The sequence below is a fragment of the Microcaecilia unicolor genome, chromosome 2 (genome assembly GCF_901765095.1).
Source record: "Microcaecilia unicolor chromosome 2, aMicUni1.1, whole genome shotgun sequence".
Taxonomy (NCBI): Eukaryota; Metazoa; Chordata; class Amphibia; order Gymnophiona; family Siphonopidae; genus Microcaecilia; species Microcaecilia unicolor.
Genome location: NC_044032.1, coordinates 238205172 through 238231484, shown reverse-complemented (window position 1 = coordinate 238231484; position 26313 = coordinate 238205172). Strand labels below are relative to the sequence as shown.

The 26313-nt window shown below is 45.7% G+C and overlaps 1 protein-coding gene across 5 annotated transcripts in view; it reads left to right on the top strand.

Annotated features, from left to right (window-relative positions):
- SMARCA2 (SWI/SNF related, matrix associated, actin dependent regulator of chromatin, subfamily a, member 2) overlaps window positions 1-26313 on the top strand; it is a 679721-nt gene that overhangs the window by 311893 nt on the left and 341515 nt on the right. For all 5 annotated transcript variants that reach the window (XM_030193821.1, XM_030193826.1, XM_030193822.1 and 2 more), the window contains exon 20: window positions 18213-18326. In XM_030193821.1, the coding sequence (XP_030049681.1) occupies window positions 18213-18326 (114 nt within the window). The remainder of the gene's footprint in view (window positions 1-18212; window positions 18327-26313) is intronic.

Here is a 26313-nt window from a genome sequence, read left to right as displayed (position 1 = left end):
GGCCTCATACTTGTTCAGGCCACTTCTAGCAAGCTTTGTGAAGGAGTGGCCTAGTGGTTAGAGTGGTGGACTTTGGTCCTGGGGAACTGGGTTCGATTCCCACTACAGGCACAGGTAGCTCCTTTTGACTCTGGGCAAGTCACTTAACCCTCCATTGCCCCAAGTACAAATAAGTACCTGTATATAATATGTAAGCCGCATTGAACCTGCTATGAGTGGGAAAGCGCGGGGTACAAATGTAAGAAAAAAAATTATTGTCCTGTTTCCTGTGTCCCAATCTGTTTAGGTTCTTATTGGCTTTGGTAGCAGCCCAGTTCCCTTAATAGAATTTCATTTTGAATTTTATACACACACACACACATTCACACTATATATGTGTATATATATGTATGTGTATACACACACATACACACACACACACACACACACACAAATGGTATTTTTCCTGAGCGGATGCTTTTGGGCGGCCTGGTTAGTCCTTGTGAACACTATTGTGACCCCTGAGGCAGGTGTTTCATGATGCTGAAACACGGACCGTGTCAAGTCCCTTTGTCCAAGATGCAAATAAAGTGTCTTTTAAGTACCACCTCCTGTGTTGGATTGTCCTTTGGCCATTCTCTATTCCCTTGTTTGATTGTACTTTGTATGTAGAGGTCCTTCCTGCTTGCTGTGCCTGATCTTTGTTTCAGAGTGTCAGAGTCCCACCTCAACCAGTCAGTTGTTCTACCAACATTTTTCCCAAAGCCGCATGCCCATCCTTGCAAAAGTGTACTGTATACCTTGCACTTCAAGCGAGCCTTAGCCTTCTATGTGGAGCGGAGTAAAGCCCATAGACAGTGTATCCAAACAGAATGGTGGTTAGGGTGGTGGACTTTGGTCCTGGGGAACTGAGGAACTGAGTTCGATTCCCGGCACAGGCAGCTCCTTGTGACTCTGGGCAAGTCACTTAACCCTCCATTGCCCACCGCATTGAGCCTGCCATGAGTGGGAAAGCGCGGGGTACAAATGTAACAAAAAAAAAAAGCACAATTTCTAGTTGAATATCCCTGTTTTTATTATGTATTTTATTATATATGTTATTTGTAAGCCACCTAGAATTGGAGATATTGTGGGGTATTTTTATTAGGATGCATGCTTTCTTGTTGTAGTATCTGTCCTATTTGAATTTGGAGTCCCGTTTTAATTTTATGAATTTTGTTATGTAAACCGCCTTGACCTGCTTCAGATTAAGCATTATATCAAATACTCAAACATAAACATAAGATTTTGAAATACTTAAATAAAATAAATATTGTGCCAGGATCTTGAACACCAATCCACCTTCTGGGCAAACAGAACAAGACGGACTGCTGCATACAAACCATATGCTAGCAGAATATATCAGACCTGTATCACACACATTACATGGACAGACCATGTTCAAAACAAACTAGCAGATCAATGTAATATCCAAAAAAACTTTATTGAAGATACCGTATGTAAGGCAAATGCCCATGGTATCTTCAATAAAGTTTTTTGGATATTACATTCATCTGCTAGTTTGTTTTCCATGTTGGATTTTGCAGATCGCTTGCCTTGTTGTTTTCTCAGACCATGTTCAAATACAGACTAAAGGATATGAATTAGAAACAAAAATATGTAGACAGAAACTGAGTTGGAACCCAAGGAACCAGACTCCATATGCCACACTATAGAAATGTAGTTCTTCCTGATTATTGTGCAAAATGCAAAGTTACCAGATGGGAAATAGGTGGAACTGGATCGACTGGATCTCAAAATTTCCAACTCAACTAAGATGAAGATCAGCTATTTCTTGTTTTGATTGCAAAGATCTGATTTAAAGTGGAGTCATGTAAATTCAGCAGATCTAGTTTTTACTTAGTCCCTCAGAGATACATGTTTCCCAAACATGAGAAAAAAAAACCCAAAAGCTTTCCACAAAAGAATAAATCAAGGAAAACTGTACAATCTTGGGGGAAACAAAAGGAATGTGTGTGGCAGCTAGAACTGCCATGGGCTGCTGGCAGCAGGTTAATGTTTGTTTATTTCAGATTTAATGTACTGCCTTTCCTTTAACAAACCAAGGCAGTGTACAAAGTTAAACAGAGAAAGAGAGTGTAAAAGAACTCCATAACTAATAGGCAAGAGAAAAGCAAGCAGAGGCCAGTTAAGTTCCCTTACATGCCCCTACAAATAGTGTCCTCATGTACAAATAGTGTCCTCAAATACGTAATGGACATAACACAACCCTTCCGCTGTACGATTCTCTAATGTGGCTGAGCCACATGAACTTTATCTTACTACAATATCACTTTGTATTTGTTCACACCAGAGTCTGCTAACGCTTCGGTACTATGTAAACCACATTCTCTGAGGACAAGCAGGCTGCTTGTTCTCACTGATGGGTGACGTCCACGGCAGCCCCTCCAATCGGAAACTTCTCTAGCAAAGGCCTTTGCTAGTCCTCGCACGCCCATGCGCACCGCGCATGCATGGCCGTCTTCCCGCCCGAACAGGCTCGTGTTCGTCAGTCTTTTTTTGTCCGCGCTCGGTACGGTCGTGTTTGCGCCGTTCGCGCCCCTTATTGACTTTTCGCTAAAAAAAAAAAAAAGGGATTCCGGTGAAGGGCCTTTTGGTCTTTTTCCCTTCCCCCTATTTCTAGTTTTTCGCCCTGTTAAGTTTTCTTTTGTTTTCGGGGTAGGCCCTTTTGAGGCCTCGGGTCGAGTTTTTTTCTCCCCATCTTTTTGGTGCCTTACCGCAATTACGAGTTTTGATTTCGCTGGCGTGATTTTTCCGCCCATGTCATCGAAGTCTCCCAGCGGCTTCAAGAAGTGCACCCAGTGCGCCTGGGTAATCTCGCTCACTGATAGGCACGCGTCGTATCTTCAGTGTCTGGGGGCTGGGCACCGCCCGCAGGCCTGCAGTCTTTGCGCCCTTTTACAGAAAAGGACTCAGGTAGCGAGATTGACCCAGTGGAACGTTTTGTTCTTGGGCTCTTCGTCGGCATAGGCACCGGGAGGATCGAATGCGTCGACGTCGACAGCGTCAACACCTCCGCCCTCGGCCACGACGGTATTGATTGCATCGAGGCATCGACCCTCTGCATCGTCGGGGCCAAGGCATCGGAAGGCTGCGTCGGCGGTACCGGGACCTCCGCTTCTGCTGATGTCGTCGGACGGTGGTGCTTCGTCTGGAGTGCAGGTGAGGGCTGTCCATTCCTCTGCTGGTGGCGGTGAGCCTTCGGGTGGGTCTCCCCCTACCCTGAGGGCTCCTGCGGTACAGCCCCCCTGAGACCGACCTTCTTCGGCCTCGGCCCCGAGGAAGCGACGGTTGGATTCTACGTCCTCCTCGTCGGTACCGGGAAGCTCCGGTGACATGCTTCTTTTGAAAAAGTCAAAGAAGCATCGACACCGGTCTCCTTCCCGCGTCGGTACCGAGAGCTCTGGGTCGCCGAGGGAGTCGGCACCCAGTAGGCATCGGCACCGGGAGGACTGCTCACCCTCTGTTCAGGAGGTGTCGATGCGCTCCACCTTGGACAGCCCGGAACAGCCTCCAAGCCCGGAACAGACTCTGACTTCGACTCCTGCATCGGCTTCCATGTCTTTCTCCACAGCCGCCCTGCACGAGAGTCTCCGGGCCGTTCTCCCAGAGATCCTGGGAGAGCTGTTGCGCCCTTCCCCTCCAGTACCGGGGGTGCTTGCGCCACCGGTACCGTCGAGTGAGGCGCCGGCTGGCCCCTTGCCCGGGGTGAGGTCTCCGACATCGGTGCCGCTTGTGGTACTGACTGCGGTCGCCTCCCAGGAAGGCTCCCCGACGACGTCGGCGGAGGGAGCTTCGCCGGTGCGGGCGAGGGAGTCTACCTCTCGACGCTCCCACCGTGGCCGTGGTTCCACGGAGTCGAGCCGGGCACGGCTTCAGACACAGGTTCGTGAACTTGTGTCTGATACCGATGGTGAGGCCTCGTGGGAGGAGGAGGAGGACATCAGATATTTCTCTGACGAGGAGTCTGATGGCCTTCCTTCGGATCCCACTCCCTCCCCTGAAAGGCAGCTTTCTCCTCCCGAGAGTCTGTCTTTTGCGGCCTTTGTCCGGGAGATGTCTACGGCCATCCCCTTCCCGGTGGTTGTGGAGGACGAGCCCAGGGCTGAAATGTTTGAGCTCCTGCACTATCCTTCTCCACCTAAGGAAGCGTCCACAGTACCCATGCATCATGTCCTAAAAAAGAGATTGCTAGTGAACTGGACCAAGTCTCTAACTAATCCCCACATTCCCAAGAAGATCGAGTCTCAGTACCGGATCCATGGGGACCCAGAGCTGATGCGCACTCAGTTGCCTCACGACTCTGGAGTTGTGGATTTGGCCCTGAAGAAGGCTAAGAGTTCTAGGGAGCATGCTTCGGCGCCCCCGGGCAAAGACTGTAGAACCTTAGACTCCTTTGGGAGGAAGGCCTACCATTCCTCTATGCTCGTGGCCAAAATTCAGTCTTACCAGCTCTACACGAGCATACACATGCGGAACAATGTGCGGCAGTTGGCGGGCTTGGTGGACAAGCTCCCTCCTGAGCAAGCCCAAGCCATTTCAGGAGGTGGTCAGGCAGCTGAAGGCGTGCAGAAAATTCCTGGCCAGAGGGGTGTATGACACCTTTGATGTTGCGTCCAGGGCCGCTGCTCAAGGTGTGGTGATGCGCAGACTCTCATGGCTGCGTGCCTCCGACCTGGAGAATAGAATCCAGCAGCGGATTGCGGACTCGCCTTGCTGTGCGGATAATATTTTTGGAGAAAAGGTCGAACAGGTGGTAGAGCAGCTCCACCAGCGGGATACCGCTTTCGACAAGTTCTCCCGCCGGCAGCCTTCAGCTTCTACCTCTTCAGGTAGACGTTTTTATGGGGGAAGGAAGACTGTTCCCTACTCTTCTGGCAAGCGTAGGTACAATCCTCCTTCTCGACAGCCTGTGGCCCAGGCTAAGCCCCAGCGCGCTCGCTCTCGTCAGCAGCGTGCGACTCAGCAAGGCCCCTCTGCTCCCCAGCAAAAGCAAGGGACGAGCTTTTGATTGGCTCCAGCAGAGCATAGCTGACATCCAAGTGTCAGTGCCGGGCGATCTGCCGGTCAGAGGGAGGTTGAAAGTTTTTCACCAAAGGTGGCCTCTCATAACCTCCGATCAGTGGGTTCTTCAAATAGTCCGGCACGGATACACCCTCAATTTGGCCTCAAAACCTCCAAATTGTCCACCGGGAGCTCAGTCTTACGGCTTCCAACACAAGCAGGTACTTGCAGAGGAACTCTCCGCCATTCTCAGCGCCAATGCGGTCGAGCCCATGCCATCCGGGCAGGAAGGGCTGGGATTCTATTCCAGGTACTTCCTTGTGGAAAAGAAAACAGGGGGGATGCGTCCCATCCTAGACCTAAGGGCCCTGAACAAATATCTGGTCAAGGAAAAGTTCAGGATGCTTTCCCTGGGCACCCTTCTCCCCATGATTCAGGAAAACGATTGGCTATGCTCTCTGGACTTGAAGGACGCCTACACGCACATCCTGATACTGCCAGCTCACAGACAGTATCTGCGATTTCAGCTGGGCACACGTCACTTCCAGTACTGTGTGCTACCCTTTGGGCTCGCCTCTGCGCCCAGAGTGTTCACGAAGTGCTTGGCTGTAGTAGCAGCGGCACTTCGCAGGCTGGGGGTACACGTGTTCCCATATCTCGACGATTGGCTGGTGAAGAACACATCCGAGGCAGGAGCCCTGCAGTCCATGCAGATGACTATTCGCCTCCTGGAGCTACTGGGGTTTGTGATAAATTATCCAAAGTCCCATCTTCTCCCAGTACAGAGAATCGAATATGGCCAGGACGAACAGACGGATGTGGAAATGTTAAAGGAAATCAGGGACGCAAACAAACTGGGCAACACAATAATAATGGGGGATTTCAATTACCCGCATATAGACTGGGTTAATGTAACATCTGTACACGCAAGGGACATAGGATTTCTTGATGAAATCAAGGACAGCTTCATGGAACAGCTAGTTCAGGAGCCGACAAGAGAAGGAAAAATACTAGACTTAGTCCTTAGTGGTGCTCATGATCTAGTGCAGGGGGTAACGATACGAGGGCCGCTTGATAACAGTGATCATAATATGATCGGTTTTGATATTGGCATTGAAGGAAGTGAAACTAGGAAATCAAGTACGCTAGCGTTTAACTATAGAAAAGGTGATTACGACAAAATGAGAAAAATGGTGAAAAAAAGACTGAAAGGAGCAGCTCGCAGAGTAAAAAACTTGCATCAGGCGTGGATGCTGTTTAAAAACACCATCCTGGAGGTTCAGGACAAATATATTCCACGTATTAGAAAAAAGGGAAAAAAGACTAAACGTCAGCCGGCGTGGCTAAACAGTAAGATAAAGGAAATCATTAGAGCCAAAAAACAATCCTTCAGAAAGTGGAGAAGAGAACCAACTGAAAGTAACAAGATAGATCATAAGGAATGCCAAGCCAAATGCAAAGCGGAGATAAGGAGGGCAAAAAAGGACTTTGAGAAGAAATTAGCGTTGGAAGCAAAAATACATAGTAAAAATTTTTTTAGATACATTAAAAGCAGGAAACCGGCCAAAGAGTCGGTTGGGCCGCTGGACGAAAATGGTGTTAAAGGGGCGATCAAGGAGGACAAAGCCGTAGCGGAGAAATTAAATGAATTCTTTGCTTCGGTCTTCACCGAGGAGGATTTGGGGGGGACACCGGTGCCGGAAAGAATATTTGAAGCGGGGGAGTCGGAGAAACTAAACAAATTCTCTGTAACCTTGGAGGATGTAATGGGTCAGTTCAGCAAGCTGAAGAGTAGTAAATCACCGGGACCTGATGGTATTCATCCCAGAGTATTAATAGAACTAAAAAATGAACTTGCGGAGCTACTGTTAGAAATATGCAATCTGTCCCTAAAATCGAGTGTAGTACCGGAAGACTGGAGGGTAGCCAATGTTACTCCGATTTTTAAGAAGGGTTCCAGAGGAGATCCGGGAAATTATAGACCGGTGAGTCTGATGTCGGTGCCGGGCAAGATGGTGGAGGCTATTATTAAGAATAAAATTGCAGAGCATATACAAAAACATGGACTGATGAGACAAAGTCAGCACGGATTTAGTGAAGGGAAGTCTTGCCTCACCAATCTAATGCATTTTTTTGAGGGGGTAAGCAAACATGTGGACAATGGGGAGCCGGTTGATATTGTATATCTGGATTTTCAGAAGGCGTTTGACAAAGTGCCGCACGAAAGACTCCTGAAGAAATTGCAGAGTCATGGAATCGGAGGTAGGGTATTATTATGGATTAAGAACTGGTTGAAAGATAGGAAGCAGAGAGTAGGATTGCGTGGCCAGTATTCTCAGTGGAGGAGGGTAGTTAGTGGGGTCCCGCAGGGGTCTGTGCTGGGTCCGTTGCTTTTTAATGTATTTATAAATGACCTAGAGATGGGAATAACTAGTGAGGTAATTAAATTCGCCGATGACACAAAATTATTCAGGGTCGTCAAGTCGCAGGAGGAATGTGAACGATTACAGGAGGACCTTGCGAGACTGGGAGAATGGGCGTGCAAGTGGCAGATGAAGTTCAATGTTGACAAGTGCAAAGTGATGCATGTGGGTAAGAGGAACCCGAATTATAGCTACGTCTTGCAAGGTTCCGCGTTAGGAGTTACGGATCAAGAAAGGGATCTGGGTGTCGTCGTCGATGATAAGCTGAAACCTTCTGCTCAGTGTGCTGCTGCGGCTAGGAAAGCGAATAGAATGTTGGGTGTTATTAGGAAGGGTATGGAGTCCAGGTGTGCGGATGTTATAATGCCGTTGTATCGCTCCATGGTGCGACCGCACCTGGAGTATTGTGTTCAGTACTGGTCTCCGTATCTCAAAAAAGATATAGTAGAATTGGAAAAGGTACAGCGAAGGGCGACGAAAATGATAGTGGGGATGGGATGACTTTCCTATGAAGAGAGGCTGAGAAGGCTAGGGCTTTTCAGCTTGGAGAAGAGACGGCTGAGGGGAGATATGATAGAAGTGTATAAAATAATGAGTGGAATGGATCGGGTGGATGTGAAGCGACTGTTCACGCTATCCAAAAATACTAGGACTAGAGGGCATGAGTTGAAGCTACAGTGTGGTAAATTTAAAACGAATCGGAGAAAATATTTCTTCACCCAACGTGTAATTAGACTCTGGAATTCGTTGCCGGAGAACGTGGTACGGGCGGTTAGCTTGACGGAGTTTAAAAAGGGGTTAGATAGATTCCTAAAGGACAAGTCCATAGACCGCTATTAAATGGACTTGGAAAAATTCCGCATTTTTAGGTATAACTTGTCTGGAATGTTTTTACGTTTGGGGAGCGTGCCAGGTGCCCTTGACCTGGATTGGCCACTGTCGGTGACAGGATGCTGGGCTAGATGGACCTTTGGTCTTTCCCAGTATGGCACTACTTATGTACTTATGAATTCATAGGAGCTCTGCTGGATTCTCGGACGGCTCGTGCCTATCTCCCAGAGGCGAGAGCCAACAACTTGTTGTCCCTCGTCTCGCGGGTGCGAGCGTCCCAGCAGATCTCAGCTCGGCAGATGTTGAGATTGCTGGGCCACATGGCCTCCACAGTTCATGTGACTACCATGGCCCGCCTTCACATGAGATCTGCTCAATGGACCGTAGCTTCCCAGTGGTTTCAGGCTGCTGGGGATCTAGAAGACGTGATCCACCTGTCCACGAGTTTTCTCAAATCCCTGTATTGGACGATTTGGTCCAATTTGACTCTGGGATGTCCTTTCCAAATTCCTCAGCCACAAAAAGTGCTGACTACGGATGCGTCTCTCCTGGGGTGGGGAGCTCATGTCGATGGGCTTCACACCCAGGGAAGTTGGTCCCTCCAGGAACGCGATCTGCAGATCAATCTTCTGGAGTTGTGAGCGGTCTAGAACGCTCTGAAGGCTTTCAGAGATCGGCTGTCCCACCAAATTATCCAAATTCAGACAGACAATCAGGTTGCCATGTATTACATCAACAAGCAGGGGGGCACCGGATCTCGCCCCCTGTGTCAGGAAGCTGTCAGCATGTGGCTCTGGTCTCGCCGTCACGGCATGGTGCTCCAAGCCACATATCTGGCAGGCGTAAACAACAGTCTGGCCGACAGACTGAGCAGGATTATGCAACCTCACGAGTGGTCGCTCAATTCCCGAGTAGTGCGACAGATCTTCCAATGCGGGCTCCTGTCTCGCCGATTCTGGACTTTTTGCAGGAAGGTGTACAAAAAGGTTTGGCCTATAATTCCCTGCGGATGCAGGTGGCAGCGTTGGCCTCCCTTCGTGGTAAGGTGGAAGGCGTTCCTTTGGCTGCTCACCCAGATGTGGCACGGTTTCTTAGAGGGGTGCTTCGGCTCCGACCTCCAGTGCGAGCACCCTGTCCAGCTTGGAACCTGGGGCTAGTTTTGAAAACCCTGCAGGCATCTCCTTTTGAGCCGCTTCGGCGAGCATCGGAGAAAGACTTGACACTGAAGGCCGTTTTTCTGGTGGCCATTACCTCGGCGAGACGGGTGTCAGAGCTCCAGGCGTTGTCCTGTAGAGACCCATTTCTGCAATTTTCAGAGTCCGGAGTCACGGTTCGGGCCGTGCCTTCCTTAATGCCTAAGGTGGTTTCAGCCTTTCACTTAAACCAGCCTATTTTCTTGCCCTCTTTTTCAGAGGAAGAGTTTCCATAATCTTTTGGGCAGAGAAATAGGTCTATAATTCTCAACTTTGGACGGGTCTCTGTCTGGTTTGGGTATAACAACAATCGTGGATTGGTGGAAGGAGCCAGTTTGACCCTCATGCAATAAGAGAGAATTATAGAGGGCTTGCAGCTTGGGCGCCAGAAAATCCGCAAACCTCTGATAAAATTCTACAGTGAAACCATCATTTCCTGGCGACTTACCTGGAGAAAGAGAATGAATGGCATCTAGGATCTCCTTATGGGAGATTGGTTGTTCTAAAGCATGATTTTGAGAGACATCTATAAGAGTCCTATCAAGATGGTTCCCAAATTCCCCAAAGGGCCCCACAGAAAATTGAACTTCAGAATCATATAATTTGTTGTAGTACAATTGGAATTGCTTGGCAATGGCATCATCTTTGACGTGTATGACCCCCTAGGAATCAACAATTTGCGAGATCCTATTCCTACTTTTTTTAGTTTTCAAGTACTGCGCAAGAAGGTGGCTTGCTTTATTACTCTCAGCATACAATGTGGATTTATGAGCATGAATGAGGTCCAATGCCTCCCTTGAGAGAGTGGTATTTAAATCATATTTTAATTTCTGCAAACTCAAAAGAGTAGCTGGTTCATTATCTACAATGAACAAAAACAAACAAACAAAAAAAGACCTTCACCAAATACAGAATATAGCTGACCATTAATTTATAAATTGTGCAGACAACAGCTGCAACATTTTCATCTGTGCATTTAGAATTTGCAGTCAACTATGTTACGAAGCGCAAGTCATTGAACTTGTGGGGATTGGTTCTGTTATAAGAATTCCCGTAAGAGTAATGCTGGGGTCTAAGAATCTCCAACCTAATGCTCCTTATCCCACACAAGGAAACTGGTAGGAGCTCACAGCTTCAACATCCTCCCTCAAGAATCCTATCTCACCCCATCAGTGCAACCTGATTCCCTCTTTCCTGTTGCTCCCAGCTGTCTCCCTGTGACTGGAAGGTGGTAATCTCCTGTGGATTTAGCAGAGGGCTGCAAACTGCAAGCTCTGACAATCCCCAGTGGGCCTCATTGGTTCACATTCACACACAACCAAACTTTAGTTTTCAGTTTCGGCTTTGGACGAAACCAGGTGATGAGTTTTTGTGGCATTCTCAGTTTCAACTAAAACTGGAAAAAGCAGTTTGTCAGCCTCTACAGCTATATATATATATATATATATATATATATATACATCTAATATAATAAAACGCACCGTGAACGTTCTGAAGACAACGTTCTGAAGTCACTCAAACACTTTCTGAAGGGTTCGTGGATTCGTGGTGTGAAGCCACCCAGCCGTCTCTGCCCCGCCCTCGCGTCAAACGTCATGACGTCGAGGGCGGGGAAAACAAACGGATCGCGTGGGCAGAAAAAAAAACAAACTGATCGCACCCACGCACGGTGCGTTTTAGTATATTAGATTTACCTCTGTGGTGGCGGTTCCGGCAGCGCAGCGTCAGGGAAGGAGGCGGCGCTCCTGACGTCTTTAGCCTTCCCTTCGCTTTGTTCCGCCTTCTTCTGACGTCAATGATGACGTCAGAAGAAGGCGGAACACAGCGAAGGGAAGGCTAGACGTCGGGAACGCCGCCTCCTTCCCTGACGCTGCGCTGCCGGAACCGCCACCACGGAGGTAAATTAAAAAAACAAAACAAAAGAAAAGGGATGTTGGGGGGATAGAAGAGGGTGGGCAGCAAAGTTGAACACTGGGAGCAGGAGGGCAGGGGAAAAACGACAGCATGGATGCGAAGAGGGGGGGGGGGAAGAAGAGGGCGGGCCAGGCTGGGACATGGGAGAGAGAGGAGCATGGATGCGAGGGGGGGTCATGGAAAGAAGAGAGGGGAATTACAGGAAAAGGAAGAATGGAGGGGGCAGGGGACAGAGGAGCATGGATGGGCATGGATTGGGAGGGCATCCCTCAGGGAGAGAGGGAAATTGCTGGAAAGGGATGAATGGAGGGGGCAGGGGACAGAGGAGCATGGATGGGCATGGATTGGGAGGGCAGGGCTCAGGGAGAGAGGGGAATTGCTGGATAGGGATGAATGGAGGGGACAGATGGGCATGGATGGATATGGATTGCAGGGCAGGCCTCAGGCAGAGAGGGGAAATGCTGGATAGGGATGAATGGAGGGGGCAGGTGACAGAGAAACATGGATGGCCATGGATTGGGAGGGCAGGGCTCAGGGAGAGCGGGGAATTGCTGGAAAAGGATGAATGGAGGGGACAGGGGACAGATGGCCATGGATTGGGAGGGCACGGCTCACACTCTCTCTCTCATATACAATGTCTTTCTGACTCTCACTCTCACACACTCTGTCTCACACTGTATCACATTCACTCTCTATGTGCCACACAGTCACTCACACACTCGCTTGGTCTCATACACTCACTCTCACAGAGAATCTGTGTCTCACACACACTCTCTCTCTCGCCCACACACTCTCTCTCACACTGTGTCTCACATACACACTTGCACACACTCTCATTCTCACACACACACTCTCTCACAAACACACTCACACCCAGACTCACTCTCTCTCTCACACACTCACACTTTCACTCTGACTCTCAAACAGTCACTCTCACATACACTCTCCCAAACATACACACTCCAAGGAAAACCTTGCTAGCGCCCGTTTCATTTGTGTCAGAAATGGGTCTTTTTTACTAGTATATATATATAATTCATTCATCTTTGCATGGGTGAGTTTTGTTATATTTGACTTTCCAAGGCTGGTGCTACCCATTTTGTTGCCCTATGCAAACTGTTACTGTATTCTCCCCCATTGGATTTTAACAGCATCTTTTATAAGCTTCTCATTTTCTCTCAATAATATTAGGAGTATCTCAAGGCAGTGCATAGGTACAGATAGTAATAATCACATTGGATAACCATAATCCACCTATATCCTTGAGCAGTTACACTAAACTGCTATATGGTGGTGTTGGACTATGTTCCTGACACTTTGCCTTAGAAGCTATTTTTTAGCAGTTTTCCTTTAAAACAAACTTGAAGAAACAACTCTTCAGTACATCTGGGCATTAAAGATTGTGTAAGTCTGTATCAAGTTTAACCCATCTAGAATTGTAGGTAGTGCAGGCTATAAATATTTTAAATGGATGAATGTATTGACATGAAAACCATTATAGAAGTACTAATACTGTCATGTCGTCCTCTACTCTTGCATGTTATCACTATTTATTTTATTTGTTACATTGTATTCCACATTTTCCCACCTATTTGCAGGCTCAATGTGGCTTACATCTTTACCGGTCAAGGCGATTGCCTAAACCGGTATGGAAATAAATACAATTTGATGTTAGGGTTGGGTAAAACTAGTATTTTCGGGTGCCTAGGGATAAAGGATAGGAAGTAATATATATTGTCCAGTACAGCTTGAGGTTTGCTGTGTTGCAGATTGGAGGCATCTAGGTTTGATTGGTGGGGAATGCTTTTCTGAATAGGTAGGTCTTTAATGATCTCCTGAAGTCTAGATGGTCATAAATTGATTTCACAGTCTTTGGGAGTATATTCCATAGTTGTGTGCTTATGTAGGAGACGTTTGATGTGTAAGTTAATTTGTATCTGAGACCTTTGCAGCTCGGGTAATAGGTGCGTGATGCTCTAGTTCTGTTTCTGTCCGGAATGTCAATCAGGTCAACCATGTATCCTGGGGCTTTGCCATAGATAATCTTGTGGACCAAGGTGCAGATTTTGAAGTTGATACGTTCTTTGATAGGAAGCCAATGTAGTTTTTCTTGGAGGGGTTTGGCAGATTCGAAACGTGATTTACCGAATATCAACCTGGCTGCCGTGTTTTGGGCTGTCTGGAGTTTCTTTATGAGTTGTTCTTTGCATCCCGCATATATTCCGTTGCAGTAATCTGCGTGGCTCATTACCATTGATTGTATTAGGTTACGGAAAACTTCTCTCGGGAAGAAAGGTTTTATACGTTTAAGCTTCCACATTCAGTGAAACATTTTTTTTTTATAGTTGAGTTTACTTGGCTCTCAAGTGTGAGATTGCGGTCAATTGTAACGCCTAGTATTTTGAGGCTGTCTGAGATAGGGAGGGTGTGATCTGGTGTGTTTAATGTTGTGAGTTTGTTTGTTATGTGGGGATGAGAGGATGAGGCAGTGTGTTTTTTCAATGTTTAATTTCAGTTGGAATGAATTTGCCCATGAGTCCATGATGTCCAAACCGCATTTGATTTCATCGGTGATTTCTGTTGGTCATGTTTGAAAGGAATGTAGATTGTGGCATCATCTGCGTATATGAATGGATGAAGGTTTTGGTTGGATAGGGATTTGGCCAGTGTGGTCATCATTAAGTTGAATAGTATTGATGAGAGTGGAGATCCTTGAGGTACTCCGCAGTCTGCTTTCCATGGTGGTGATATGTTTGTTTTTTATTTATCTTGGTATGTTCTGGTGCTTAGGAAGCCCTTGATCCAGTTAAGTTGTGTTTCCTCCAATCCCGAAATGGTCTAGGAGGCGTAGAAGTATGTTGTGGTTTACCATGTTGAATGCGCTCGACATGTCGAATTGGAGGAGGAGTATGCTTTTACCTTTGGCGATTTCGTGCTTGAATTTGGCCAGTAGAGTGACTAGTACAGTTTCTGTGCTGTAGGAAGGGCGAAATCCTGATTGTGAATCATGCAATAATGAGAACTTGTCCATGTAATCCATAAGCTGTTTTGTCACCATGCTCTCCATCAGTTTGACTATTAGTGGGATGGATGCAACTGGGCGATAATTGGTAAGGTCGTTCGTTTTTTTTTCTTTGTGTCTTTTGGTAGTGGAGTGAGTAGTATGTTGCCATGTTCCTTGGGGAAGAGACCTTGTTGGAGCATGCAGTTTTAGATAGGATGTGAGGTCTTCGATGAAGCAATAGGGTGCTGATTTAAGTAAGTAACTGGAGCAGGTGTCCAGTTTACAATGAGTTTTGGAGAATTTGTGAATTGCTTGGGTAACTGATTCGGTGGAGAGAGTAGCAAATTTTGTCCAGGTGCGGTCTGCGGGGTATTCTTCCAGGTTTGGGTCCAAAACGTTGAAGAATTATTCGATGTCAGTGTTCTGTTGAGGAAGTATCTTACGCAGTTTTATTATTTTTTCCTTGAAGTGAATAGCAAGATCATCTGCAAATGGGATGTCGGTGTTGGTTGTGGTGATAGGAGTGGTATCTATGAGCGTGTTTACTATTTGGTATAGTTTCTGCAAGTCTTTGTAGTCTGGTCCTATTTTAATTTTATAGTAGGATCTTTTGGTTTGCCTTATTGCATATTTGCATTTTCTTTGTGTTTGTTTCCATGTGTTAAGTGTGTGCTCGTCTTTTATTTTTGCCCATGCTCGTTCGAGTTTTCTGGTTTGTGTGTTAAGTTTTTTTAGTTTGTCGTTGAGCCATGGGGCCACGTTCTGTCTATGTGATGTTCTGGTTCTTATGGGTGCTATTCCGTCTAGTACGCTCTTGCATCTTTCATCCCAATCAGAGAGATAATGTGTGGAGTCTGTTCGGGCGTTCCATTCATTATCATATATCTGTTGCCAGAATAATGTTGGGTCATTTTTGCCTCTTGTGCTGTAGGTTGTGTTGTTTGGTGTTTGGTATGATCCCTTTTTCGCCAATTTAGTGATAGGTGCATACTATGACTGTGGTGTACCAGTGTTGGAAGGTTATGTATAAAATTATGTGGAAATTTGCAACAACTACAATTCAAAACATTTATTTCATAGGAATGGTTAAAGTGAAGTATAGAACACAGTTTGGAATCTCTTACTTCCCACCCCTTAATGTTTTCAATATTTCAGCACATGCTTTAGGCATTTTGGTTAAATCTCTGTCGTGTTCCTGACTTGAGAGTCCATTTAATGTGTCTTGAGTCTCCAGTAGAATCAACAGAACTCTAACTTGAAAATCTCCAGCAAAGCACAGATAGAATATAGACCATATGCTAATTAAAGATGGGGCATGTTCCAGGGAAAATGTATTTTTTATTTTTATTTTATTAATATTTGATAAGCCGCCATTTGCAGGAACTTCATGGCGGTGTACAGAACCATAATAATGAATTGTAAACAAAAATATAAAAAACAGCAGCAAGTCAACAAGGAGTCTTAAACCCATGATTCCCAAACCTGTTCTGAGGGAACCCCATCCAGCAGGTTTTCAGTATATCTACAATGAATATGCATGAGGTTGATTTGCATATATTGCCTCCTTGGTATTCAGATCTCTCTCATGCATATTCATTGTGGATATCCTGAAAACTTGACTGCTGAGGTTTCCTCCAGGACAGGTTTGGGAATCACTGTCTTAAACTAAAGACAATGGCAGAAACAGAAAGGGAAGGAATGATGCATAGGACATAAGCATTATGAAGACAACAAAACAAACACTGAGGAAAGGGACAAATAGGGGGTGTATGCGAAAGAGAAGGAAATCTCTCATGCTCTTCCCTTATGCAGTTCCCCCTGGTCCAAGCAGAAATTTTTAGAAGTCCAATTGAGAAAGTGACACTTCTACAAGAAGTAACAGAAGTAGAGGGATATTTGTTAGAAGAAAGATTATTGATCATATCACATTGATTTTGATTTAACTAGCAGAACAATGGGGGATCAAATTTAAAAATCTTAGAGGTAGATTTTCAAAGGCACTTAACCAGATAAGTGCCAGTGAGGAATATACAGCAGCACTATCTGGATAGTGCTGCTGAATATTTCCTCTGACCTCCTTGTCACTACCTGGAGAATGCCAGGGCAATCCGTAGGTGGAGCCGGAGGCTATCCAGTAAGTGGCCATGTTCAGACTACTGACCATATAGCTAACCGGATAAAGTTAGGACAGCAAAAAAGCTAGATAATACTTCAGGTCTGCACTGAAACTGGATATTCAGCCCCAGTCGGTATCTGGGTACTGGCTCAGCATAGCCATTATCTGCTGACTGATGCATCTAAATATCGGGCTTTAATAACTGTTTAAATATCTTAATTAAATGGGTCCTCAATACCTTATAGCGAGCCAGTAAAGTGTGCAACAGCACTGAGCCCATCTTATCCTCGTTAATGCTGCCTTGACACTAAGAGAAATTGGCAATACAAATTGTGACTTACTATCTTCTTCCTCCTCTTCAGGTCAGGGACAGTAGCCAATGCTTAATGATAAGTATTAATTTTAGGTGCACATTTCATGTCACAAGACTGGTTGTGTGCACTAGAAGTCAGTGCTGTAATTAACATGGCTACTATTGCTGAACTAGGGAAAGAGGACACGAATAAGCTGTGGTTGATGCCATCTGCCCCTTCTACTGATAGTTGGCATTGAAGAGGCCATTATTTTTAGTTTAAGATACTGCAAGAGTTAGCACCACTGCTCTTTCTTCTGGTTGTCTCAGCAATATAGGCAACCACCTTGCACAGTGGTTTGCGTGTGATGTACATTATTATTTTTTTACAGGACAGGATTAAGGGATTTGCAAACTAGGCACATGCTTAGGGCCAAATGGTTTCAGGGACTCTATCCTAAATGTTAATTCAGCAGTTCCAAAGGCAGAGAATTCCCTGCCAAGTCAAGTATTCGAGTCACCAGGAGAATCTAGTGTGCAGTGTTTCTTACCTTTCTCATCTTCTTGTTTTCCTCTGCAATCAGTTCCTGATGGCACTATTTGGTCTCTTGAGACCTATCAGAGGAAAGCTGAGAGTGGAGAAGGCAGTGGCAACAACAGCAGCAATTATTGATTCCTGCCAGCAGAAGGGGGTCAGACTAGGAGGGGACATAGGCTTGATGATGGTTACTATGCTGAGTAGTTTGAGAGGTTGGGTGAGTGATGCGATTATGCCATGGAGTGGAATAAAAACTGTTTCAGGGTTTACAAATGTATTTGTATTAGAGGGCCCCTATTATTAAGCCAATAAGCGTCTGTGTGCGCCCAACACGTGCCAAAATGGAGTTACTGCACGGCTACTGTGTGGCTCTTGCTGTAATTTCATTTTTGGCGCGTGGCTGAAAAATAATTTTATTTTTGGACGCATGCCAAGTGGCATTTGGCATGCATAGGTCATTACCACCTGGTTATCGCATGAGACTATACAGCTAGGTCATTGGCTGGTGGTAAGGTTTCAGACCCAAAATGGACGCACGACAATTTTCATTTTGCCGCATGTCCATTTTTCGCAAAAATTTTTATAAAGGCCTTTTTTACAGGTGCGCTAAGAAATGATTCTGTGCGTGCCCAAAACCCGTGCCTACATTACCGCAGGCCATTTTTCAGAGCACCTTAGTAAAATGACCCCAGAGTGAGGTAGGGGGGGGGGCAACAAAGGGTTAATCCTGCCCTGGTTGTTTCCTAATCATACAAAAATGAGGTGTATGTGCATTTGCAGATTAAAATTTCAGACTAGCAGTCTGTGATTGCACATTTCTGCAAAATATTTAACAATTTTGTCTGCCTGCTTCTACAGGTAGACTTAAATGAGGAAGAGACCATCTTGATTATTCGGCGCCTCCACAAAGTACTGCGACCTTTTTTATTAAGAAGGTTGAAGAAAGAAGTAGAATCACAGCTACCAGAAAAGGTTTGTGCATAAACTGGAGAAACACTATTCCTATGCTTTTATTTTTTAATTTAAGTACAGCAATGATAATGGGAAGGGAAATGTGAACTGTCATGCTAAAGTGACAGCCAAAAGCTCTGTAGAGAAAGAGAGGGTCAGAATATGGACACAAAGAAATGTGGGAGGAAGGGGTATGAAGAGTTATTGGGGAGAGGAGAGGAGAAGACTCATTTATGGCCATTCTCTTTGCAAATGTGTATCCATGGACTTTGCATCTAGATGGGAGTTTGAAAATTGCCATGCACAGCAGCTTTTGTAATCATAGCAATGTCAACTGGCCTTGAGTGGTGAACAAATCTTAAAAGCATGAAAAACTCTTAGACTGGCTCTTTTTCCTAAAATATTTTATAGGGATTATAAATACATGGGTGGTTATTCTGTTCATGGCAAATTTGAATATTGTGATTAGGATACCATTTTAAAGAAAGGTAGTAGACACCCTGTAGAACTGAAGAAATTGAGACAATGCTAGTATTTTCCCTCACTCAGGTTACTGTGTTGCAAGTGGGTGCTTTTGAAGTGACACTTTGTTGGTAGTGAATCAAAACATAAGATCAGATAGGAATCTAAGATCAAAATAAAATTATTAGAAATAAGATCTGGATAAGTTTCTGCTGGATTTTTTAGACAGTTATTGGAATATATTCTAATAAATTTGGTGCTCAGTTAATAAACTCCATAGGTAGTCAGGAAAACAATGATAAGACACCATATATTTTGGCTAGCACTGTAAGCTCTCAGAATTGGAATTTCCAAAATTGTATGTGAAAGGTCATGGATTTGATAAACTACTTTTCTGATCAATCAAAGCAGTTACATTTATTATATGCAGGTACTTTCTTTGTCTCTAGTGGGCTTACAATCTATGACCAGAGTAAAATTACTCTTTCTCATGTCAATGAGCATACTGGAAACTGCCATGAACAAAACAGAGTGAGAAATTTGTTGCCGATAAATAGTGACTGAATCATGCTGATGAATACTATTAGTTCAACCAGCAGAGACTGAAATACCATCCCAAACAATTTCCATTGAAGGTTGTGAAGCTAATCAAATTTATGTTGTCGTCCAGAATGGCTGCAGGGGCTATAGTTGAGCACAGATGCTCATGGCTTTTAGGCATCTAGTCTTTGTGAAGATGTGCAGGAAAGGCTTCACTGAAGTATCTTGCACTGGAGGAAATCTGTTTGGAAATGGTTGAGGAGGCTGTGATAGACGTCAAGAACCATGATTCCATTACTTCAGGCTCTATTCAGTACTGCCTCTGAGCCAACCTCCAGACCAGGGAGGTACTAGAATCAGGAACAGCGGAAGCAATTTTCTACCTGAGAATACACTGCCATAATCCTCATCTAGGCAACATCAAACTTCAATCCATCGTCATGAAAATAAAAACTAGGTTCATCTAGGAATGATGCAAAAAGTTTACAGGTAAGCAGAACATGCAGAAACGATAGTGAAATCCTGCTGATAAGGAGAGACTTCTTTATTAACAGTTGGAAACACTGAAGCAGTAGACTTTGGAAGGCAGTAAAAATAACAGATATAAAATGGAAGGCTATGAATTGAGGAGATCAAGTAGGATGATTAATAGGAACACATAGGAAACAAAAGAGGAGGGTAAAGGAACAACATGGAAAGACTTGCGTACAAATGCTTAGTCTATCCACGGACCTGGAATCTGCAAAAGTGGAAGAGGGCACTGATGTGCTTGCTGTAACTGAAACATGGTTCCGTGATAATCTGAACTTGGAAGTAAATATACCAGGATATCTTTTCTCCGAGGACAAGCAGGACAGCATATTATCATGTCTGGGTGATAGCTGATGGAGCCTGCTGCAGAGGCACACCCCAACGTTCTCCATCTAGAACTTTTAGGACTTCTGACCATTCATGCACGCAACTTCTCACCTGCCACTGCTTTGCGGGACTAGGGCAGTCTTAGTTTTTCTGCAGAGCAGAGAGGTTGCATTTTGCTTGCCCTCCCCTCAGCACACCCCATATTGTTTTATATTTCAAGGTAAGTTCACTCTGTTTTATCAAACTGCACATTTTGAGGGTTTTCCCTCATGTGGAACTAAGCTTCCCCTTTTCCTATGGTCTCCTTAGAGTTTTTGGCACTTAATGAAGTTTCCTTATTTTTCTGTGGCTCCTTAAGCCCTCTTAGGCTTTGAGCATCCTGGTCGGGTCAGTCTCCCTTTTTTTGTTTTGTTTTGTTACATTTGTACCCCGCGCTTTCCCACTCATGGCAGGCTCAATGCGGCGGGCAATGGAGGGTTAAGTGACTTGCCCAGAGTCACAAGGAGCCTGCCTGTGCTGGGAATCTAGACTGAAAGCCCACCTCTTTAACATTGCTTTTGACTCGTAACCACTTGTAACCACTCGCCTCCACCTACCCTCCTCTCTTCCTTCCCGTTCACATTAATTGATTTGATTTGTTTACTTTATTTATTTTTTGTCTATTAGATTGTAAGCTCTTTGAGCAGGGACTGTCTTTCTTCTATGTAGCGCTATAGAAATGCTAAATAGTAGTAGTAGTAGTAGTAGTAGTAGTTCCCCAGGACCAAAGACCACCACCCTAACCACTAGGCCACTCCTCCACTCCATTTGATTTTGCCATTTTCTCAGCATGTCCCAGAAAATTCCCAAGTGCTTTTGAAAAGTTTACCGTGTATAGTAGGACCATGTCCCTCGTGGATACTTATTCTCTGTGCCTGTCAGGTCTCAGACCTGACTATAATCCTTCTTGTAAACTCAGTTCACAGCTTTCAAAAAATTAAGCATTAAGAGTTGAGAACAGCACAAAAGTATTTTTGGCTCGGACAAGACTGGTCCATTAGCATTAGAGGCATCGGTCCCTATGGCTCCTGGTATTGCATTGGACACTGAGGATGAATGGGTGTTGAGGTGATCTTCCCTTGTCTCAACATCAAGCTTCAGTAGCACCCATCAGCATTGGGCATCCTCTAATTCTGGCTCAAGGACAAGTAAGAACTAGATGTCGTCATCAGTGCCTGGGAACACTGATGCCTTGTGTCGGGCAGAGGCCAAGAAGCATCAGCATTGGTCCTCTTTGAAGCATGGCATTGGGAGCACCGGGGCATCAATGACACTGATACTCAAGAAGTGTCTGCACAAAGAAGACAGCTCCTCTTCCAGGTCTGCAGATCAGATGCCAGCCTCCACTAAGCCCGGACAAGGCCACGACCCCAATGCCTGCTTGGCCTCAGCCTTTATCGATGCTGGATGTTGAACAGATCTACGCTGTGATCCAGAAGCAGATAAGGAGTCTTGTTACCTGATGCAATGCTAAAGCATCAAGGGCATTGATGTTGGCATCTCAACCCATCCTGGAGCCCCATGCTTTGCCTGTCCATCCCACATTGATACTGATATGTTGAAGGGTGCCAGAGTTGGTGCCATTGGAGATGATGGTGTCTGGAGAGGAAGCTTCTTACCCCCATTCCTCAGCACTCCTGCCTAGACCTTGGCCAACAAGCCAGTAGACCGAGGCAGACACAAATTCAATTCTCTTTGCAGGTGTACTTCTGTGAGTCTGATTCGGACTGCTCCTGGAAGTCTGAACAGGAATCCAGATGTTCCCTCAGAGGAGAAGGGGGTCTCTTGGTATTCTTTCAGACTCCTCTCCACTCCATGAAAAGGACAGGCAAAACATGGGCCTTGATAATGGGTTAAGAATCGAGGCCAACACTGTGTAGAGGGTAAGCCCATCTGTGTACAGCCTTAGTTGTTCGCTTTATGAGGGGCATGCTTCTACTTTACATCTTTATTAAAAATGCAGATCTCTCTCATGAATATTCATTGCGGATATCCCAAAAATCTGACTGGTTGGGATGCCTCCAGGATTAGGTTTGGAAACCATTGAACTAAGCAGTTTACAATTTACATTAAAAATTATATATAGAAAAAAATAAAATAACATAAAAAGTTGCATTAAAACAATAGCTTTCATATTTTCTAATAAGTTCTGTGTGGAACTTCCTACCTCATACTTCCCCAATTCAGAGCTTCTTTTGGGTAGGATTTCTACTCCCTCCTCTCTCCACATTCTTCTCATGTACTGTCCTCCCTCCTTGCCAGTCAAGAAATGGGACAGTCTTTGTCAAATACTTGCACCTAATTTTGGGCAATTTCAGTGTTCATATTAATAATCTCACAGAAGAGTTTTTCTTTATCTTTTGAAAGAGCTTGATCATAGTCCATATATTTCAGCTTCTGCTTATCTCGCTGGAAACTGTTTGGATTTGGTTTTGTGTCCATCCTCTGCTCCTTTTATGCTCATCTTTTCATTTACATAAGTTTCTTGGTTAATCATTTTTTTATTGTTTTTCAATTATAAATTGCTAATTCTGTATTCAGACAAAAATCTTTGTCTCACTCGATTAGGCTACTACATAAAGTTGATGTCTCATCGTGCGCTCCTTTCTTTTCATCTCTTCCTAGTGAGTTTGTTTCTCTCCATTTAGATGAGCAAACCATCTGTTGGGACTCTACCATTCTCCGAGGACAAGCAGGCTGCTTGTTGTCGCATGTAGATCGACGTCCGCGTTGGCCCAGGATTCGGACGGAATTTTGCAAGCAAAATATAAAAAAAACTTTGCCAGAGTCTTCTGGTGCGCGAACCGTGCGCACCGCACATGTGCAGACTACTTCCCACCCGTGGTACGAGTGTGCTTCTTCAGTTTTTCTTTCTTCACATTGAAGTGCGGCAGCTTTCGTTTCTGCTCCTCTTCAGGCCCAGGACGAGTCTTCACTGTCTGCAATTTGTTCGCTAACATACATTTATTTTTTTCTTTAAAGATTAAAAAAAAAAAGAAGTAGGCTCCCGTAGTTTTATTTTTAGTCTTTTCCCCCCCTACTTTAAGTTTTCTTTCTTTCTTGTCGTGGCTGCCCTCTCCCCTTTTCCTTTTGTGGCTTTTCCTGTATTTTAGGCACAATTGCGTTTTTTGATTTTGCCAAAGCCGTTTTTCCTTCCATGTCATCGAAGACACCCAATGGCTTCAAGCGTTGTACTCGGTGCAACCGGACGATCTCAGGTACTGATACCCACGCTTGGTGTATGCAGTGCCTTGGGCCCGACCATAGCCCAGCCACTTGTAGTCTGTGTGTTCGTATGAAGAAACAGATCCAAGCGTCTCAAGAAGCCCAACAAGAAGAGCCTTTTGGGGCTCAGCCTGGTCCTTTGACATCGGCATCATTACCGAGGTCGTCGACATCGAAGGGAGCATCGACGTTGGGAAGAGAGGTAATGGCTACTGTGAGACCAACTCACGCTGGGAGCAGTGAGGCATCGAGTGGGTCTCCACCTGCCTCGAGGCCTCCAGTTATGCAACCCCCCGGGACCGACCTTCGTCAGACCTGGCCCCGAGGAGACGTGAGGATTCCACGTCCTCTTCATCAGTACCAAGGAGTCTCGATGATGGGCGTCGAGCGAAGGCGAAGAAGCACCGTCATCGTTCTCCTTCGATTTATGGTACCGGGACCTCCAGGCATCGAGAGAGTTGGCACCCGAGAAGCATTGGCGCCGAGAGGATCGCTCCCCCTCGATACAGGAGATGCCAATGCGTCGGTCTCCCAGTAGCCCAATACCTGCTCCTCCACGGATTCTGACACCACCTGTCCCACCCACCCCGCAGCCTTCTCTGATGGTGGCTCTCGACGAGTGCATCTGGGCCTTGTTTCCAGAACTTCTGGAGCGACTGCTATGTCAGTCAGCTTCGGTTTCGGGGGTGCTTGCGCCTTTTCTACCATCTGCTGCAGCAATGTCTGGCCCTTTACCTGTGGTGAGGTCCCCGACCGCGATGCTACCTGCGGCATCGACATCGGCTGCCACCCAGGTCAACTCCAGTCAGCTCAGCCCCAGCACACTTGTTCTCATCAACAGCATGTCAAAAGGCCTAACCGTCTCCAAGAGCGCATGGCCCTTTTCAAAGAGACCATCCTGGACGACCTTCCAGTAGGAGGAAGGTTGATTTTTTTTTTCCAGAAAAGGTGACCCCTTGTAACCTCAGACCGGTGGGTTCTTCAAATAGTCCGTCTCAGTTATACTCTTCATTGGCGAAAGAAACCACAAAATTGCCCACCTCAGCAGTCAGCACAGAGAGGTAGTTGTAGAGAAACTCTACCCTTCTCAAGGCCCATGCCATTGAACCTGTTCCACCAGGGGAAGGAATTATATTCTAGGTACTTCCTTGTGCCAAAGAAGATGGAAGGGATATGTCCCATCCTAGACTTAAGGGCCCTGAACATGCCTGGTCAAAGAAAAGTTCGGGATGGTTTCTCTGGGCTCCCTTCTCCCCATGATTCAGGAACAAGACTGGCTATTCTCTCTGGACTTAAAGGATGCCTATACTTATATCCTGTTACTTCTCAGTCACAGGAAGTATCTCAGATTCTGTGTGGGGAAACACCACTTCCAGTACCGTGTTCTGCCGTTTGGCCTTGCGTCAGCTTCTAGGGTGTTTACCAAATATATAGTAGTAACCCCTCCATCGCTAAGCAGACTTGGGGGTTTATGTGTTTTCCTATTTGGATGACTAGTTGATCAACAGCATGTCGAAGGAGGCTGCTCAGAAGTTTATGCGGGGAACTATTTGGGTGTTGGTGCTGCTAGTCCCATCCACCATGTGATTAAAGTATGAGCCTTTCTCCTACTGGAGTACAGGTCATAGCCTGGGATATGTTGAGGTTGTTAGGCATATGGCCTCCATTGTACTTGTTACTCCCATGACACATCTCCATATGAGATCTGCCTAGTAGACCCTTGCTTCCCAGTGGTCTCAGGCCACGAGGAATCTAGTGGTTGTCATAGAAGTCACCCCAGAACTGACTCGCTTACCTCTGGTGGACAGTTCAGTTCAATTTGACCCGGGGACTACCATTCCAAACCTTCCACCCAAGACGGTGCTAACAACAGATGCATCCAACCTGGGGTTGGGAGCTCATTTAGACAGGTCTTGCTCCTTTTTAGGAAGGATTCCACAAGGATGTGTTAATTTCAGTGGGGGAGGTTTGCTGTCTGGTGTGAATGCAAGGTCCTATATCTTCTCATTTGCTCTATACAAAAACCGCTTGAATACCTCCTTCTCCTCTCTGAGTCTGGTTTAAAGACCAACTCTGTATGGGTTCACCTAATTGCAGTCTGTGCTTATCACCGTGTTTGAAGTAAGCCCATGTCTGTACAGCCTCTAGTTGTTCACTTCATGAGAGGTTTGTTGTTGAGAAAGCCCACTGCCATTCCTCCAGTTGTGTCATGGGACCTCATCATCATCCTTACCCACCTGATGAAAGCTCCTTTTGAGCTACTTGATTCCTGTCACCTGAAGTACCTGTCCTGGAAGGTCTTATTTTTGGTGGTGGTCACTTCAGTTAACAGCATCAGTGAGCTTCAGGCCCTAGTGGCAGACCAACCTTGCATGAAATTTCATAACAACAAAGTAATTCTCTTTATGTACCCAAAGTTCGTTGCTAAGGTGGTGTTGGACGTCTATCTTAATCAGTCGTCCCACTAACATTTTTTCCTAAGCATCATTCCCATCCTGGTGGGACCACACTCCATACCTTAGACTGCAAGCAAGCCTTGGTGTTTTTTCCCCTGGAGAGGACTAAGACCCATAGGCAGTCCACTCAGCTTTTTGTCTCTTTTGATCGAAAAAGATTGGAGGTAACCATCAGTAAACCTAGGTTCTGCAACAGGCTTGCGACTTGCATCTCTTTCACATATGCCCAGGCTGGACTATTTCTGGAGGGTCATTTTACACTCACAATGTGAAAGCCATGGCTGCGTTGGTAGCCCACTCAGGTCAACCTCCACTGAAGGCCAGCGATGTGGTCTTCTGTCCACGCATTCACATTTCACTATTGCCTTGAGCAGAATTCCCGACGCGACAGTTTTGCAGAATTTGTTTGGCGGTTAGAATCCAACTCC